This window comes from Myotis lucifugus, unplaced genomic scaffold (assembly GCF_000147115.1).
Source record: "Myotis lucifugus unplaced genomic scaffold, Myoluc2.0 scaffold_0, whole genome shotgun sequence".
Lineage (NCBI taxonomy): Eukaryota > Metazoa > Chordata > Mammalia > Chiroptera > Vespertilionidae > Myotis > Myotis lucifugus.
Window position 1 is genome coordinate 630,807 of NW_005871048.1, and position 17,402 is coordinate 648,208.

Here is a 17,402-nt window from a genome sequence, read left to right on the forward strand (position 1 = left end):
ATTGAGTATGATGTTGACTGTAGGTTTGTCATATATGCGTCTTTATTATGTTGAGGGATGATCTCTCTATTCCAACTTTGCTGAGAATTTTTTTAAAAACAGGAGCTGGATTTTGTTGAATGCTTTTCCCATATCTATTGATATGGTCATATAATTTTTATCCTTCATTTTATTTATGGTATTTATCACATTTATTGATTTGCAAATATTGTACCAACCTTGTATCCCTGGAATAAATCCCACTTGGTCATGGTGTATGATCTTTTTATTTTTGCTGGATCTGATTTGCTAATATTTTGTTGAGGATTTTAACATCTATGTTCATCAGGGATACTGTCCTATAATTTTCTTTCTTTATAGAGTATCTGTTTTTGGAATTAGGATAATGTTGGCCTTGTAAAAAGAGCTTGGAAGTCTTCCCTCCTCTTGATTTTTTGGAATAGTTTGAGGAGGATCTATTTCTACTTTTATGTTGGTTAGTTATACTTATGTTTACTTACCCCTGTTTTCTTAAGTCTATCAATATCTGTATATTCACTCCTGAACAATACAAATACTATCACATCCCTTAATCTTACCCCATGCATCACCTCTATTATGTTAATATTGTCCAGAATATTGTCCAGGACATTACAGAACACTATAAAGTTTCTTTATGCACCCTGCCAGTCAACTACTTTCGCTAGAGCCAACTGCTATTCTGATTTCTATCATCATAGATTAGTTTGTTGCTTCTAGAATTCTTATTAAAAGAATCATGTAATATGTACCTTTTGTGTTTGTTGTTGCATTTATCAGTTGTTTTATTTTTAATATTTTTTATTGATTTTAGAGAGAGAGAGAAAGGAGAGGGAGAGAGAGACAGAAACATCAATGAAAGAGAAGGCTGCCTTCTTCATGCCCTCCACCGGGGATACAGCCTGTACATGCCCTGGGCATGTGACCTGACCAGGAATCAAACCAACAACCTCTCAGTGTCTGGGATAATGTTTAATCAACTGAGCCACACAGGCCAGACACTTGTTTTATTTTATTGCTGAATGCTATTAATTTTAAGAATCTATCAAAGCTTGCTTATCTATTTTTCCATTGGTGGATATTTACTTTTTTTTCAATTTGGGAATATTATGAATATGGCAGTTATCAATATTCTCACATAAGATTTTGTGGACATGACTAGAATTTCTGGATCATAATTGCTCCAAGGGTGTGCTGCAACTTCTCCACTGGTTACCCGAACTTCTACAAAAGCCTTCTCATCCATGGATGATTTCCAGAGTTGGTGTTCTTTGAGTAGATAAATGGTAGGAAACTCTTATTTCACCATGTTTATGATGTCACTCCTCCTGGTTTTACACTTTTATCTACCTAGTGTCTTGGTCACATACCAGATGTCTAGCAAACAACTCCAGGCTTCCACAGACCTATTTATCAAGCAGCTCAAGTGGCACAAGATTGTGGTTGTGGGATCAGTCATTGCAATTTGGGTAAGTATGCCTCTTTCCACTTGTCTCTGTCCATCCATAGAGCATGAACCAGTTACTTTCTAGGCAAAAGAGGTCAAGGTCAAGGGAAGCTCTCCATTTCGACATTCCATTTTCCTAATGCAAGAACAGAAGTGTCATGAAGGGACTAGTTCATAGATAGAGAATGAGCACATAGTATCCGGTAGAAGCAGCTGTAAGAGTCTCCAAAACACTAGCCCAAAAGAGTTATTGGAGGGGAAAGTAGAAACCTAAGCTATCTATGCTTTCTATATCCCTGAATTTTTATATTTCTGTTCCAATTCTCCTGGCTCTTTCTAGTTCTTAAAACTAAGAAGGCCACTATTACCTCCGTACCTTGTCTAAGGGCACCCTCTTCCCTCTTCCTACCTGGTGCACATGTAAAAGTTTCCTTTTCCTCTTGGTTCTGCATTTTTTTTATATATGTATATATATATATTATTGATTTTTTACAGAGAGGAAGGGAGAGGGATAGAGAGTTAGAAACATCGATGAGAGAGAAACATCGATCAGCTGCCTCTTGCACACTCCCTACTGGGGATGTGCCCGCAACCAAGGTACATGCCCTTGACTGGAATCGAACCTGGGACCCTTGAGTCCGCAGGCCGACGCTCTATCCACTGAACCAAACCAGCTAGGGCAAGGTTCTGCTTTTTTAAAAAAAAAATTTAAAAAGGAGCTTTACCAGGATTAATTAGGGGAAACAAGCAAAAGAAAACTCAAATACATAAATCTATGTGTTTACAAAGGAAAACCATTTGAACAAAGGACAAAACATCCTTTCTTATTTTTAGTCCAACTCAGGACTGTATCAGAGAACAGGAAACAGGAATTCAGTAGAGAAGTGATATATCAGAATAGAGTTTCCATCTTAAGAGGAAAAGATTACCCCAAGATATGATTGACTTTTCCTGATAAGACTATAGACCAATAAGTTTTTGGGCCACCCTGTCCTGTTGTATCCCAGAACCTCTTCACTTTCTCCCATAAATCAGGCAGTTTCATACTAATAAAATTCAGTTCTTTCATCTACTGTCTTATACATATTGAAATCCAGGCCTAACCTGGTTATGGTCATTAATATTTGCTCCTTAACAAATGAATTCCTCTCTCTCTCTCTCTCTCTCTCTCTCTCTCTCTCTCTCTCCAAATGTTTTAAATAATAAAAAGTTGTGTCCTCTGATCACTACTGAAATACATTATAAATCAATAACAGAAAGATTTCTAGAAAATCTCCAAATATTTAGAAACTAAATAATATACTTATTAATAACCTAATGGGTCAAAGGAGAACTCTGAAAGGAAATTAGAAAGCATTTTGAATGGAAGGAAAATGAAAACAGGCCTATAAAATTTTGTGGAATACTCAGAGGGAAATTTATAGTATTAAATGTCTTTGTCAGAAAAGATGTAAGATCTCAAATCAATTAATTCAGTTTCCATCTCAAGAAACTAGAAAAAAGAGCAAATTAAAGTCTATGAAATTAGAAGAAAGAAAAAAATATCCTAGCAGAAATAAATAAGATAGAAAACAGAAAATCAATATAAAAAATTAATTCATTGAAAGTTGGTTCTATGAGATCAATAAAATTGATTAGCTTCTAGTCAAACTAATCAGGAAAAAATAATAGACACAAATGATCAATAGTGGACATGCAAAAGGTATTATCAATACATATTCTACAGATATCCTATATAATAAAAGGCCAGCGACCATAACAACCGCTCAACCAGTCACTATGAGGTGCATTGACCACCTCTCAGTCCCTCCCCCTCCACAGGCTCTGATCGCAGCATGGCAAATGGGGAACCATGGGGAATCCGATGGGTGGCAGAGGTGGCCAGAGTGAAGCAGCCCAGGTCCTGGGTGCCTGGCAGTGGCGACCAGAGCAAAGCCTGGGTTCTGGGTACCAGAGGGAAGCCAGTGCCAGCAGCTGGGGGAAGGAAGGCCTACTCTTGCATGAATTTTTGTGCATTGAGCCTCTAGTCCTATATAATCCTATATAATAAAAGGCTAATATGCAAATCTACAAAAAGACAGAACGACTGGTTGCTATGACACACACTAACCACCAGGGGGCAGACACTCAATGCAGGAGCTGCCCCCAGCCTGCAGGCCCCTGGCCAGTCAAGGCAGGTGGGGGACTCCCAATCTCCTGCTGGTCGCCCCACAGAGGGAGGCAACCGGTGGTGGCAGTGAGGCGTAGGGCCAGTGAGCAGGCGGTTCCAGGCCAGCCAAGGCGGGTGCCAGCAGGGGCCCCCCTGAACACCCCACCAGTCACCACACAGATCGGCCCTGATCGCCAGCCAGGCCTAGAGACCCTACCCGTGCATGAATTTCATGCACTGGGCCTCTAGTGTAATATAAGCAGGAGGAGGTCTAAGATGGCTGTAGCATAGGACACTGGATTTGCCCTCTCCCATAAGCAAAATTTAAGCAGAAAACTCCTGAATGGAGATTTTGGAGAAATGTGTGGTTTTCCCCCCTAATTAAAAGGGGAAAATTCACCAAGCACAATTTGCCATTCCCTATGTTCTTGCTGGTAGATGAACATGAGCACAGGAGGTACAACCATCTTGCACTATGGGCAACAAGTAACATGATAAAGATAGTAGATAGTCTGGATTCTGAATGACGTTGTTGAGCCACTAACCTTCCCTTGATGTCCTACTCCTAGACATGGTGTTGTGTGAGAAAAATAAAACCATCATTCTTAAGCCATTATGTGTTGGGTTTTCTGTAATTGGCAGCTAAACCATTCCTAGCTTATATAACTAAATTAGTTGAGCATTTTTTTTCTGACATTTATTTTCTTTTTAAAGTTTCCCTTCTATAAATTGCCTTTTTAGGCCATCTGGCATAGCTTAGTGGTTAAGCATTGGCCTATGAACCAGAAGGTTACAGTTCGGTTCCTGGTCAGGGCACATGCCTAGGTTTCTGGCTTTATCCCCAGTAGGGGGGGGGTGCAGGAGGCAGCTGGTCAATGATTCTCTCTCATCATTGATGTTTCTATCTCTCTCTCCTTCTCCCTTTTGCTCTGAAATTAACAATTATATATATTATAAATTGCCTGTTTATATACTTTGCCCATTTTTGTATTGAATTATTTGTCTTTTTCATGTTGATTTGTGTTCATTCCTCCTATTTTCTGGGTTTAATCTTTTGTCTATTATATATGTTGCAAATACCATATTTTGTCAATTCTAAGATGTCTATTTTTTCATACTTGAACATTTCTGAAATTGAGATGTGTCTTATAAATTACTAGAGGCCCAGTGCACAAAAATTTGTGCACTTGAGGGGGGGTCCCTCAGCCCGGCCTGTGCCCTCTCACAGTCTGGGACCCCTTGGGGGATGACCACCTGCTGGCTTAGGACTGCTCCCCGGGGGATTGGGCCTAAGCTGGCAATCAGACATCCCTCTGGCAGCCCGGCAGCCCTCGGGGGATGTCCACTTGCCAGCGGGGAGCAGACCTAAGCTGTAGTCGTACATCCTTAGCGCTGCTGAGGAGGCAGGAGAGGCTCCCACCACCACCACTGTACTGGCAGCCATCAGCCTGGCTTGTGGCTGAGCAGAGCTCCCCCATGTGGGAGCGCACTGACCACCAGAGGGCAGCTCCTACATTGAGCGTCTGCCCCCTGGTGGTCAGTGTGTGTCATAGTGACTAGTCATTCCCAGTCTTTCTGCTGTTAGGGTCAGTTTGCATATTACCCTTTTACTATATAGGATAGAGGCCTGGTGCATAGGTGGGGGCTGGCTGGTTTGCCCTGAAGGGTGTCCCAAATCAGGGTGGGGGTCCTGCTTGGGTGCCTGGCCAGCCTAGGTGAGGGGATGATGGCTGTTTGCAGCTGATCACACCCCCTTCAGGGTGGGGGTCCCCGCTGGGGTGCCTGGCCAGCCTGGATGAGGGGCTGATGGCTGTTTTCAGGCTGGCCACACCCCCTTTAGGGTGGGGGTCCCCACTGGGTGCCTGGCCAGTCTGGGTGAGGGGCTGAGGGCCGTTTTCAGGCTGGCCTGCGACTGAAGCTCCCAGCCTCTCCTTTCTTTCTTTCTTTTTTTTATTCTGGGATTTATTTACCGTCTATAATTGAATCTCTGTTGCCTTCACTGGTGCTCCCAGCTCTGAGGCCGCGGCTGGCTGAAAGCAGGTATCTGGAGTTTGTTTAGCTTCTATAATTGAAACTTTGTTGCTTTTGAAGCTGTTGCTTTTGGAGCTCAGAGCCAGGCCGCAGCAGGCGGGGAACCTTGGCTTCCTCCATCACTGGAGCAAGCAAGCCTCCTGTTCACTTCAGCTGCGTGGCTACCGGCCGCTATCTTTGTAGGCAGTTAATTTGCATATCTCGCTGATTAGTCAATGGGAAGCATAGCAGAAGTACGGTTAATTACCCTTTTTCTCTTTTATTCAATAGGATGGTATCTCATATTGCAGTTGACTGGGGGCAGAGTTGGCTTTGCAATAGTCATAACCTGAGGTATATTTGCCAGGAAGCCAAGTTTCAGAGTCCTTCATTTATATAGATCTCTTCCAAGACCTTGGGAAGGATGCTAACAGTGTCATGTGTTTTTGTAAAATTTACATAGTAAAATATTTTAATCTCAACCTGGGAAGGTCATGTATCTTTCTATTACAGCTTTTTTCATGTCAGGTGATGTTGGAGTGGTCAGAGGCTCTTTTTTTTTTCTTTTTTTAGAGACCATTAAAGTAAGTTTGAATTGAGGAACATTTAGTTTTTATTTAATGTAATTTTCAGTCATTCCTGCATACAGTTAAGTTATAGCTAAATGTCTTGGGATAGGAATGGCTTCCAGGAACACTCCTATCCCACACTGTGCCAACTCAGCATTATGACACAAAGAAAGAGCCAGAAATCCTATCATGATATGAGTGTTTCCTGTGACACTCAGCACCAGAATTATGTGGGGAGTGGAAGACAAACAAGGTTTGAAATGGCCTTTCCTTTCTTATTGCAAGATGTTTGATGCATCTCCAGGCACTGAATCCACATCCCAGGTGGAAATAAAATAGGGCATCAAGCTGGTCCCTTTTATTAGGTGAGTGGAAGCTGTCTCCGATACCCCTCTCCTCATATCTTATTAACCAGAACTGGGAAATTCTCGAGAAAATTGAAAAAATGTGGAATGTGAATGTCATTATTGGCTCGGACCAATAATAATGTATTGCATGATGATAATGTATCACATTTGGCTTTATTCTACCCCAAATAAAAATGGGATATTGGATAGGCAACCAACAGTGTCAGTCAGAAACACCCTCCCCAAATCTAGACATTTGGAAACCTGCCTTTAGGGGAGCTGGATCTGCACAAGAGATGCACATATGCAGAATCACTGTCTCACATTTGCAAGTCCTGAGAGTTCAGAGATGAGGGAAGAGAGAAAAGAAGCAAGAAGGGCCTCTATGCTCAATAGGACTCTTATATTATCGCCACACAAGACTCACACCCACTTGATTTAGAAAATGATGGTAAATTCCCCCTCTTCTGAGCAGCAAACCAGAAAACAAAGTTCTTAGAGCCCTGTACGTAATATAATCCAACCTCTGGTTTTGCCAAAGACCAAAGCTGAGCTTCAGAGGTGTCTGAAGATAAGTCAATAGGCAAAGAAGAGAAAACTTTCTTGGTTTTAGCCCCACCAGACTACTAGTTGTTCTGCATGGGTTGTCCAAAGTCCACAAATTATGAACTTAAATTTTATTGGGAAACTTCTCCCACTGAGAGTGATGGATGGTGTCCTGTGCGTACAACAGCAGCAGGGGAAATCCACCTCTGCATGTTGCTTCCTCTTGCAGAGGAAGCGGTGTGGGCTATTTCTTTCCTTTTGAAAAATGTGAAAATCTGCAATGACCAATTTAAAAAGCATGTGAAAATGTGCAGTAACAAGTCCCTCAGCATCAGCTCTTACTTGAAGGGCCCATCTTCCCCCTATCACGTATGTTTAAAACATCTTAATTTCCTGTTCCCCACTAAGTTCCATGGCCCTGATATCCAATTGCTGCATACACTGTGGGTTCTGCAAGTGGCACAATGGATCAAAATCCATCACCATATCTTTGTCTTCTGTGCTCTGTGCAAAGGCTATGGCCACTGCTTCTCGCATGGAAATTGCTTTGTCCCATGAAACATGCCTCCTGGGGGGTAGGTTCTCTCTCAGCCCATGTTGGTTTCATCTTTAGCAGATTCCTGAACTACATCTGGTGGTTCTGAAGCTTTTGCCTCATTCTAGAAATATTCTCCTATTCTTCCCTACTAACCCAAACCTGTGCCCAGTAAGGAAAGGGGGGAAGACTGTATGTCCAGACTCCACTACAGGCAAGAGTGGTCAATGAAACATAAATAAAAGTAATAGTGTAGGACTTTTAAAGCTATTTTGGTGCTATATCATTCCTCCTTCCTGCTGATACCAAAGTAAACATGATGGCTGGCGCTCCAGCAGCCTTCTTGGGACCAGGAGAGAACTGTCAAGAAATCACAAAGACCTTGCCCTTACATCCTTAAGACACTGAACTAAGGCCACCAATTGTCTATTTCCAGACAGTTATTGTGAGAAAAATAAACCTTCCTTTGTTTATGCCACTGAAGGTAGTGTCTGTTACTACCAGCCAAAAGCAATTCCTACCTAACACATTTGCCTTTCTCCTATTTTTGAATTTTTCAGTATTTGAGTAACCTGTGTTACTCAATATCGGCAAAAATATTTCAGTGTCACATCATTCTTTGTAGAAGAGCATTTGTTTCTGGCGTGATATTTCTTTCCATTGTTCGCTAGTCACTTCAGAAGGTTTCAACTATGCTTTTAATATCTTAACATGCTTTTTAAATTAGTCCATTTTCCTCTCCTTCATTATGGCCTTTATATGTCACCTTTTTCTTTGCATTCCCTTTTTTTTTTACCAACTCTTATCTACCCCTAGAGAGATGAGCTCCCTCAACCTGACCTAGGGTGGAGGTGATATACTTTGGAATACAACACAAACAAACCCCTATGCTCTCTTGTCTTAGTAATTTAACTCTAGTTTTAGGAACAGATCTTTAGATCAAAGTCAATAGCAGATGCCCAATGTTTGCTTGTTGAGGCCCAAGCAGTTAAAATATAGCTTCAAGACTGTTGCTATAAACCACGATGTGCCTGCAGGGACCAGAAGCCGGTGCTTACTGAAGAACATGCAACCAGTTTAGGGAGGACCTAGTTGGAGTATAAACTTGAAATAATTTTAATTCTTCCCATTGTTGCCATCAACTGTCTGTTGAATGCTATCCTTCCCTTGAGCTTCCTTAACCACATCTCAGTCTAATTCCATACATTTTAAGTCAATTTCAGTTCTTATATCAGTCGAGTTTGTTTGTCTAAGACTCAGTGCTGTTCATTTGCAACTTCAACCTTATGTCCTATTGAAAGCTCCTTCCCTTCTCCCTCCATCCCCTCTTGCCAAGTTCAGCTAAGGCTCCCGCTGATTTGAGTTGGGGAGAGAGGCATGCTCTGCTCACACATACCTTTCTCATTCTTCTTCCCTCTATTTTCCCTTTGATATTGGGAAGAAAAACCAAGAGACTGAAAAGCAAACAGGTTCCTTCCTATCACTAACCTGCGTGAAGTGGACATTGCTTCTTGATCACAGTTGCTGACCATCTCATTGGCTATTGGCTTGAAGAAGGGGTGGTGGCTCCAATAGGTCCTGTGGATAAAGGGCTTAATCCCAAGCCACTCCCAGAGTCATTGGTGGTCTCTTGTGGTTCTCCATCATATCATGTCTCATTCCCCAATTGCATATGTCTCTTGACCGCATGGTACATTGGTCTCTGGTCAGACAGTGGCCACCCCAGTTCTCGGTCACAAACTGCACCAGCAACTCCTGTGACATGACACAGAAAAATTCAAATTCCAGGGACTTAATTAAGGGCCTCTAGGATAGGTCTCAATACTTTGCATGAAGGAAATTTCTCCTTCTGCCCCTTCCCCTCTGTACCAGTTCTCCCTTCCTGATGTACTTCCAAAATATTTTTTTCCTGCTTATGTTGACTTTATCCAGGAGAAATGTAAGGAGAGGTGTTTGGGCATCTCTAGTGCCTGACCCTTGTGAGACCTGGTATTATCAAATGGCCAGGAGCGTGTTTATTTAACTTAATGTCTATGCTGTGAGGAAACTCTGTGAAAGAGGATCAAGACCCTTGATGCTAAGGTGTAGTCAGAAAATAAATCAGGCGCAGGGTAGATAAATGCTAGAGACCACCAAATGCTGATGGGCCTTCTAACTGGATTGACTTCCTTTCCTTGGAGGACTTGCTAAGCACTTGTACTATGATTTTGAGCCGTATGGGTGTTTCTTGTGAGGCAAGGCCGACTTAGGTTTGTGCTTACCTGGGACTTGGATTTTTGTTGGGGGCTGAAGCGAACTGGAGCCCCAGCCTACTCCCTCCCCCAAACCCCATTCTATCTGCACATGGCTCACCTTTGTGCCCCAGGACCCCTCATGTCCACTCCATCAACTGTTCCTCCTTCTAAGTCCAGGTTGAACATGTCTAGTAGAGACAGGGGTTGTGGAAAGAGAAATAGAAGGGGAAGGTGGATTTACTCTGGTTTTGGAGTCCAGAGAGAAGATGGACTTGTAAGGAGTGGGGAGGGCTAGAGATGAGGGGTGGGGGTGGGTCCAAGCCTGGACCCCCTCTGTGGCAGTGGAATGTGTGTGTCAGAGGTAAGCAGGTGGTCAGCAGAAGCCAGTAGGGACCAGCAGACAGAGATGTTATTTATTCTCTGGGATTTAACAAAACTCACAGAAATATGGTTTTAAACATGAGATGGTATTTGCAGATGTGTGTGGTGGTGGCTCAGACAACAGCTTTGGGTCAGAAGCAGCAAAAAGGAAGGCAGATAGGATTCCTGTCTGAGACCCACCAAGCAGAGGAGGACTAAGTTTGGTGAATTGAAAACTTCTTTACAGAAAAAAATATGAAGAGGCAAAAATCACTGACTGGTTCCTCTTTTTCTCCCACAGATCTTGTATACCAGGGTTTCCTGGCCTGATAGTGCTGTCCCTCTGTCCCCAAGGCCTCGCCCTGCCCGCAAATCCTCTGGCTCTCTCCCCCCGCAGCTCTCAGACCTGACCCACCTTCTGCACTGGCCTCTGACTCCAGGAGATGGGGGGGACCTTTTGGCCTCCACCAGCCCTGAGACCTCTACCTACCACCTGAAGGGTCCTGTGCAGGCCAGCTATGCCCTGGGAGGCTACCTGGAGGCCATCCTTGTGGCCAGAGACCATAGGGGCAGGCCCAAGACCCACGGTGGGGATCTGTTTCGGACAAAGCTGCTGGGTCCTGACTTGAAGGCAGGGGTCCCTGGGGATGTCCAGGATCTAGAGAACGGCACATACCTGCTGTCCTTCCCCCTTTTCTGGTCTGGGCAGGCCCAGGTGCAAGTTCGGCTAATCCACTCCAGTGAGGCAGTTGGGGTTCTTCGAAGAATCTGGAGGGACCAATGGGCCACAGTCGATTTCATGGGCTATTTTCGGGGACCCACAGGATATGAAGAAACTGTAACTTGCAATATTAACCCCCTGTTAACTGGAGAGGAAGAGTCTACCTGTCACTATAGGGATGAAGATTCGGGGGAGCTCTGGTTCTGCGCTCGACCACCCACCCTGCCCTGCGACTCACTGGTGGGACATTCAAGTGGACGTTACTGGAACGTGACCACACCACAAGAGGAGGCCCTGCTGCTGTGGTAAGAAACCCAGCATTCTTGGAAACTGCCCCAACTCCTGAATCCTGGTCCCTACGAGTCTTCTGCCTGAGTCCCTGCCCTTCTCATTCTCTGTTCACTCCTACCATGTACACCTCCTGAGCACCTATTATATGCCCATGACAAGTGCTGACTACTTATGCATAATCATCAGCTTCCCTGCCTTCTACACATTTTCAATGAAGAGATGCACGACTTTTTAAAACATGAAGTGTACTAGGTGCTTAACTGCATGCACTGCGTGGTTTGAAGACATGGAGAAAGGGCACCCCATCTGGTCTATGATGGTAAGGGCAGGTGACAATTTAGCTGAAACTGAAGGAGGAACCACAGACCCCTGGCAAAGGAGAAGTGTCCTAATCCCCTCCCCGCTACTGATGGCCCCTGCAAGGAGAGATGTAGATTTAGAAGTCACCGGCATGTATGGTCAGAGAGTAGAGAGGGTGGATATGATTTCTCTGAGACAGAAACAGAGGCTGCAGCCTGTAAGCCAAGCAAAAAGAGGCTGAGAATTGTCCTCAGTCTCAGGGAGCAAGCCTCCTGGGTGGACAGAGAATGGGATTGAGGGAGAGGAGACCATGAAAACAGACTTGCTCACAGTGAGTCCTTCTGGCCTTGAGATCAGAGGCAGGGCTGGTGCTGGAGAGACCCCAGGGATGAGGGAAGCATTTTTTAAAATGGGAGACCCAGGCATCTGGTCTCCAGTAGAGAGACAGTAGGGAAGGAAGCAAAAACAGGGTCCCAGAAGATGGCTTGGGGCGAGGGTGGGATGGGGAAGAGAAGAAGTGGAGGGACACCCCCTCTGAGAGAGAAGAAAGAGAAGAGGCTAGAGCAGGGGTGGGCAAACTTTTTGACTCGAGGGCCACAATGGGTTCTTAAACTGGACCGGAGGGCCGGAACAAAAGCATGGATGGAGTGTTTGTGTGAACTAATATAAATTCAAAGTAAACATCATTACATAAAAGGGTACGGTCTTTTTTTTTTTTTTTAGTTTTATTCATTTCAAACTGGCCAGATCCGGCCCGCGGGCCGTAGTTTACCCACGGCTGGGCTAGAGCCAGAGGCAGAGATGTTTTAGGTGGGAGGACTGACAGGTGAGGTGTCTGGTGCTCCATGACCCCAAAGAGCATGGAAGTTATCACTGCTGCTATGAGGAAAAACACCAAGGCACGCTGAGCTGGAGACACCCGAGGTGCCAGCTCCACCAGACACCCATCTCTGGAGGCTCTCGGCCACTCCTCTTGTCTGGCGAATTCCCACTAACATTTACCTCCTGACGTAAAAATTTAACACCAGGACCAATTTTCATGCTCCCTTTGGTCAGAAGGGGAGAACCACCTATCTCATTTGCATTAGTCAACTGGGAATAAATCTAAGATTCAATACTGACATCCTAGTCTCAGGATGTCGCTTGGAGGAAAACCCAAGAGTCTCCGGAGTGAGACTGAGAGGTTTGAATCCCTTCTCCAACTGTTACTGTTTGCCAGCTTGTATTCATGTGATCTCTAGCAAGTTACTTATCCTCTCTGTACCTCTGTTCTTTCATTTGTAAAGGGGATAGTAATAATACCACTGTCATAGACTTGTGGAAGAAACTAATAAATTAATGTATGTAAAGGGCTTAGAACTTTTATCATCTGATTTCAGATGTTTGCTTCTCTTGAGTCTTATCCCACCCCAACTCTGTGCTAGATACCATCCAAAGTCCTGGAGGTGCTGGGGAGAGGAGAACAGGGCAGAATGGCCTCATCCTGCAGGAGCTAACAGTGTACTGATGGGATACAGGCATTAAACAGATAACCACACATGCGACAAATGTGTAGTGGGCATGAATTTGCAACCCAAGCTCAAGTGTTTTCTTTACATCAACTTTAGTCGAATTTTGAGGACCGCTGCAACAGGGCTGGTGAGGAGTGTTCTCCTTGTCTAGGGCTCTGCCAAGGAACTGACACTTGACCATGGGGGATCTTTCCTTCTTTAGTCAACTGTCCACACTGGTCACTTCAAAGTGTCCCTAAGGGCCAAGTACCAGACAAGTAGAGATTACCCCTATAGCCCAGAGCCCACTGAAATTACTCAAACTATTCATCCCTAAACCTACTCAGCTGTTAACCTTTCCTCACCCATTCCTTCCTGCAAAAAACACAATAAAGACTTTTGCCCACATTTTCTCCTGCTCCTGATGCCTCTTGACCAAGCCTGGCGCTTCCCCCATGTGGCCCTGCATGGTGCATCATGTCCCCACGTCTCAGGACTGTACCACTATTTTTTCCATGGCGATCATCTCCTGATCTATTGACCTTACCATATCTAAATAAAACCAAAATACTAGGTACATTTTTTAAAATATTTTTTTTATTGATTTCAGAGAGGAAGGGAGAAAGAGAAATGTCAATGATGAGAGAGAATCATTGATCGGCTGCCTCCTGCATGTTCCCTACTGGGGATAGAGCCAGGACTTGGGCATGTGCCCTGACTGGGAATAGAACCATGATCTCCTGGTTCATAGGTCGATGCTCAATCACTGAGTCACACCAGACTCCTACGTACATTTTAAAACATCTGCTTTCTACACTGATGAAATCCTGGGGCCAGGAAATTCAAAAAGCCTGGATCCCTCAACTCTAGTTTCTAACACCTCTCTTGCCCTAGAGCCCTCACTGTCTCCCAGAAGCCCTGACTCTGTACAGGTGCCCTTGACTTTGAGAACTTCCTTTTTTCCAAGAACCCCCATTTCACCTTAGCCCAAAATTCCTTCCTATAACACATTTCCATTAAGGTTTCCTTTCTTGCCAATTGGTTTCTCTTCAGGAATGTGACAGACAAGGTCCTCCCTCAGGGTATTTCTCCAATCTGGGTGGCCAAGGAGAGCGATAGGAGTCTGGGTAAGTAACACTGGAGCCTACAGAAAAGTCAGCACTTACCCCGTGCCTGTAGCTTTAGTTTTCTTCTGTATCCACTGATTGTTTTGCTTACAAACAATTGCTTACAGTGCTGTCTCCCAAACAACTGTGCCATCCTGGGATCCCGGGCCCAAAGCCTTCTGGCTTCTTCCACCGAGGAGTGTGGCACTCTCTTTCCTGCTCTGGCCGCTCCTTCTCCACTGTTGACAGCATCCTGGGCTGCCTGGCTGGTCATGTCATCCACATGATGGGAGACTCCACGCTGCGGCAGTGGTGGGAGTATCTGCGTGACACTGTGCCTTGTGAGTGGCCGTGAGGGGAGAGGGCACAACTCCTAAGAGCAAAAGAGCAGAATCAGGGCTTTGACAAGGCATAAAGCATCTACCTGGATTCAGGAGAGTGATATAGAAGGACAGGACACCTGATTCCCTTAAGGAAGGGATGGGAAACAATGCCCAGATTATGCATAATCTCAATAATTAATCAGAAGCTCTAACAGGAGAGTAGATATGTTTGATGAACCATGAATAGATAGCCTTGGGCGGAACTAATTAGTTGCTTGGGGGATACTGAAGGAGTAGAGTTGGAATTTAAGAAAATAATTGTAGAGAAACCAGGGGTTTTGTCTTGTGACATTTGGGAGACACCAACTGTTTTTAAGCAGTTTTTGGTTTGTTGGATAGACTGGATTGAAAAAGAAAGATCAAAGGCAAGTCATAAGGCAATTGCATGGTCAACATGTGAGGTGAGGAGAGGCTAAATTGGTACGAGAAATAGAGTGACAGCAGTGAAGGAAGTAATATGCTGGAAAAATTCACAGTCTTGTTAACTGATTGGCTCTGCAATGAAGGGAGGTGATCAGATCACTATGGATAACCATAAAATGAACTCAGAATAAAAGTCACTGGCATGCTTACTAGATATGGGAGCAAGAGACAGGAGTGAGAGAAGATGACATATTTATTTTATACCTTTTCATATTGGATTAAAAAGGTGGGGGGAGGGGTTTCTGTGGAGCATGTGGATGAGGCATTTGAAGACATGGGATTGGAAGTGCATTCAGATGTCTGAGCTTCAGACAGACTTTGGCATTTATTCCTCTGAAGATAGATGTTCAAGGAGGTGAGAGTGTCACACGGGGTCTCTGCCTTTCAGGCACAAGCTCCACAATATAACATAACAGGAATTGAGGGATATGCTTTATTGGAGAAAGGGGCAACCTGAGAGTCAAGGAGAGAAAGAGCATCAGCTCCCGGCCCCGTCCCCCACTTGTCCTCCCACCATCCTACAGAGAGGCGCATGGGGCCCACAGGGTGGGTCTATGCTCTAGTGGAGGAGACCCCCCCCACACACACACACACACACGCCATAATTCTTCCTTTTTACCTACAAACTTCTTGGCACAAGATACAAGTGGGCTGCCATTTGCTCCCAGAAGTTAGAAAACACCTGCTGCCTCCACCTGGAGACCTTGAGGCCTGTGGGACGTTGACTCCTGCTTGAAGGGTTGAAGCTCCCACTGCCCAGGAGGGTCAGCCTGGATGCAGCCCCTCCCTTTAGGAAAAAAGGGAGCTCCACTCCCAACTAATTCGATGTCTCATCAACGTTGAGTGACTTCCCAGGATCATTTGGGGACAATTCTGCTCATGGCCGGGTGGAGTGGGTGAGTTTTCTAGCCAAAAGCTGTTTTTAAAGATGAATGGAAGGTCATGACAGAGGCTGGGGAAACCAGAGACTGTGCTAGTTGATCTGGCACCTTTCTGTGGACTAGAGAAAGGTGCCCCTCTGTGCCCACACAGCCATGGAGCACACGGTGGGGCGAGCAGGTAGAGACTTCGTGCAAAGAAAGTAAGGGCCTTTTTCTGTAGGTGTGTGTAGCTCTCTGCCAGGGCACATGACAAAGCAGACAGGCTGTATTTCAGGCGTCTCAGGCCCCCTAGGCTGGCCACCATTGTGCAAAGACGTAAACCGGGCAACCCTGAATCTCTAGCCTGACTCAAGTCTTTATACACGGGTGGAACCAGTGAATGAATCTGAGTTGGAGCGTTAGATCTGCAAGGAGACTGTAGAGAGTGACAACACACTGCTAAGAAAGGAAAGGGATTCCAAAGGAAAAGGATTCCAAAGGAAAATCAATAAGACAAAATGCTCAAGGAGCCAGGGAGATGAAGGACTGAGAACTGGGTCTTCAGACTTGGTAACTAGGTGGTCACTGACAATATTATAGATTAAGGAGAGCAAAATCGAGGGTTGGGCCATAGAATGATAGAGGAAAATGGTGCTAGATTTTTAAACCAGGAAATACAGTCCTATATTAACCCCTAAGCCTTTTCTCTTGTTCTCCCACAGCCCTGAAGCCCATGGATCTACACGTCACGTATCAGACAGGGCCCCTGATGGCCGTAGAGACCACTCGGAACATAGTGCTGCACTGGCGGGCCCACGGCTGGCCCCTGCGCTCCCTCCGCACACCGGTGGCCTCCCTGCACTCCGTGGTCCAGGAGCTGGGAGGCCTGGCTGGGGGCCCCCACACCGTGGTGGTGCTGGGGCTGGGCGCACACTTCACCACCTTCCCTCCATCCGTCTTTGTGCAGCGACTGGCAGGGATCCGGGCAGCTGTGGCTGCGCTGCTGGCCCGGGAGCCCCACACTCTTGTGGTCATCAAACTGGCCAACACTGGCTACAAGTCCGTGTATGGCAGTGACTGGTTCACCCTCCAGGTGAACCGGCTGCTCCGAGCTGCCTTTGCTGACCTCCGTGTGGCCTTTGTGGATGCCTGGGAAATGACCTCCAGCCTGGCCCTGCCTGACAGGATCCACCCAGGGCGGCTCATTGTCCAAAACGAGGTGGACTCCCTCCTCTCCTTCATCTGCCCCACCTGAATGCTTCTGCCTTGGGCTGTGTGGACAGAGAAGCTGGTGTGATGATTAAGCCTGCAAGCTCTGCCTCTCAGCCATTATTCCCCTTGTCTGACCTTGCTAATGCACTGAATCCACGTCATAATTCACACGATTGTGGATTTTTCAACTTGTCATTTAGACCATTTCTTTTACATGTTTGAAGTCCATGTTATTATGCATTACCAGGAAATCTGACACAAAATAGCCAGCATCAGGGCATCACTTGTAAAATCACTGGTTTTTTATAGATAAAGAAATAATCCTTTAAGCATTTAAGCAAAAAAGGCTTAAGTCACTTACAAGAGAAAAACTTAGATTGACTTAAATCAGTGGTTCTGAA

At 45.1% G+C, this 17,402-nt stretch overlaps 1 protein-coding gene across 1 annotated transcript; it reads left to right on the forward strand.

Annotated features, from left to right (window-relative positions):
• Positions 1 to 877: 877 nt before the first annotated feature.
• LOC102427270 (NXPE family member 3-like) lies at positions 878 to 17,402 on the forward strand. The gene is made up of 5 exons (XM_023759304.1): positions 878 to 1,487; positions 10,517 to 11,241; positions 14,071 to 14,144; positions 14,252 to 14,464; positions 16,512 to 17,402. The coding sequence occupies exons 1-5, from the start codon at positions 1,302 to 1,304 to the stop codon at positions 17,042 to 17,044; spliced, it is 1,731 nt and encodes a 576-aa protein (XP_023615072.1). The 5' UTR covers positions 878 to 1,301; the 3' UTR covers positions 17,045 to 17,402.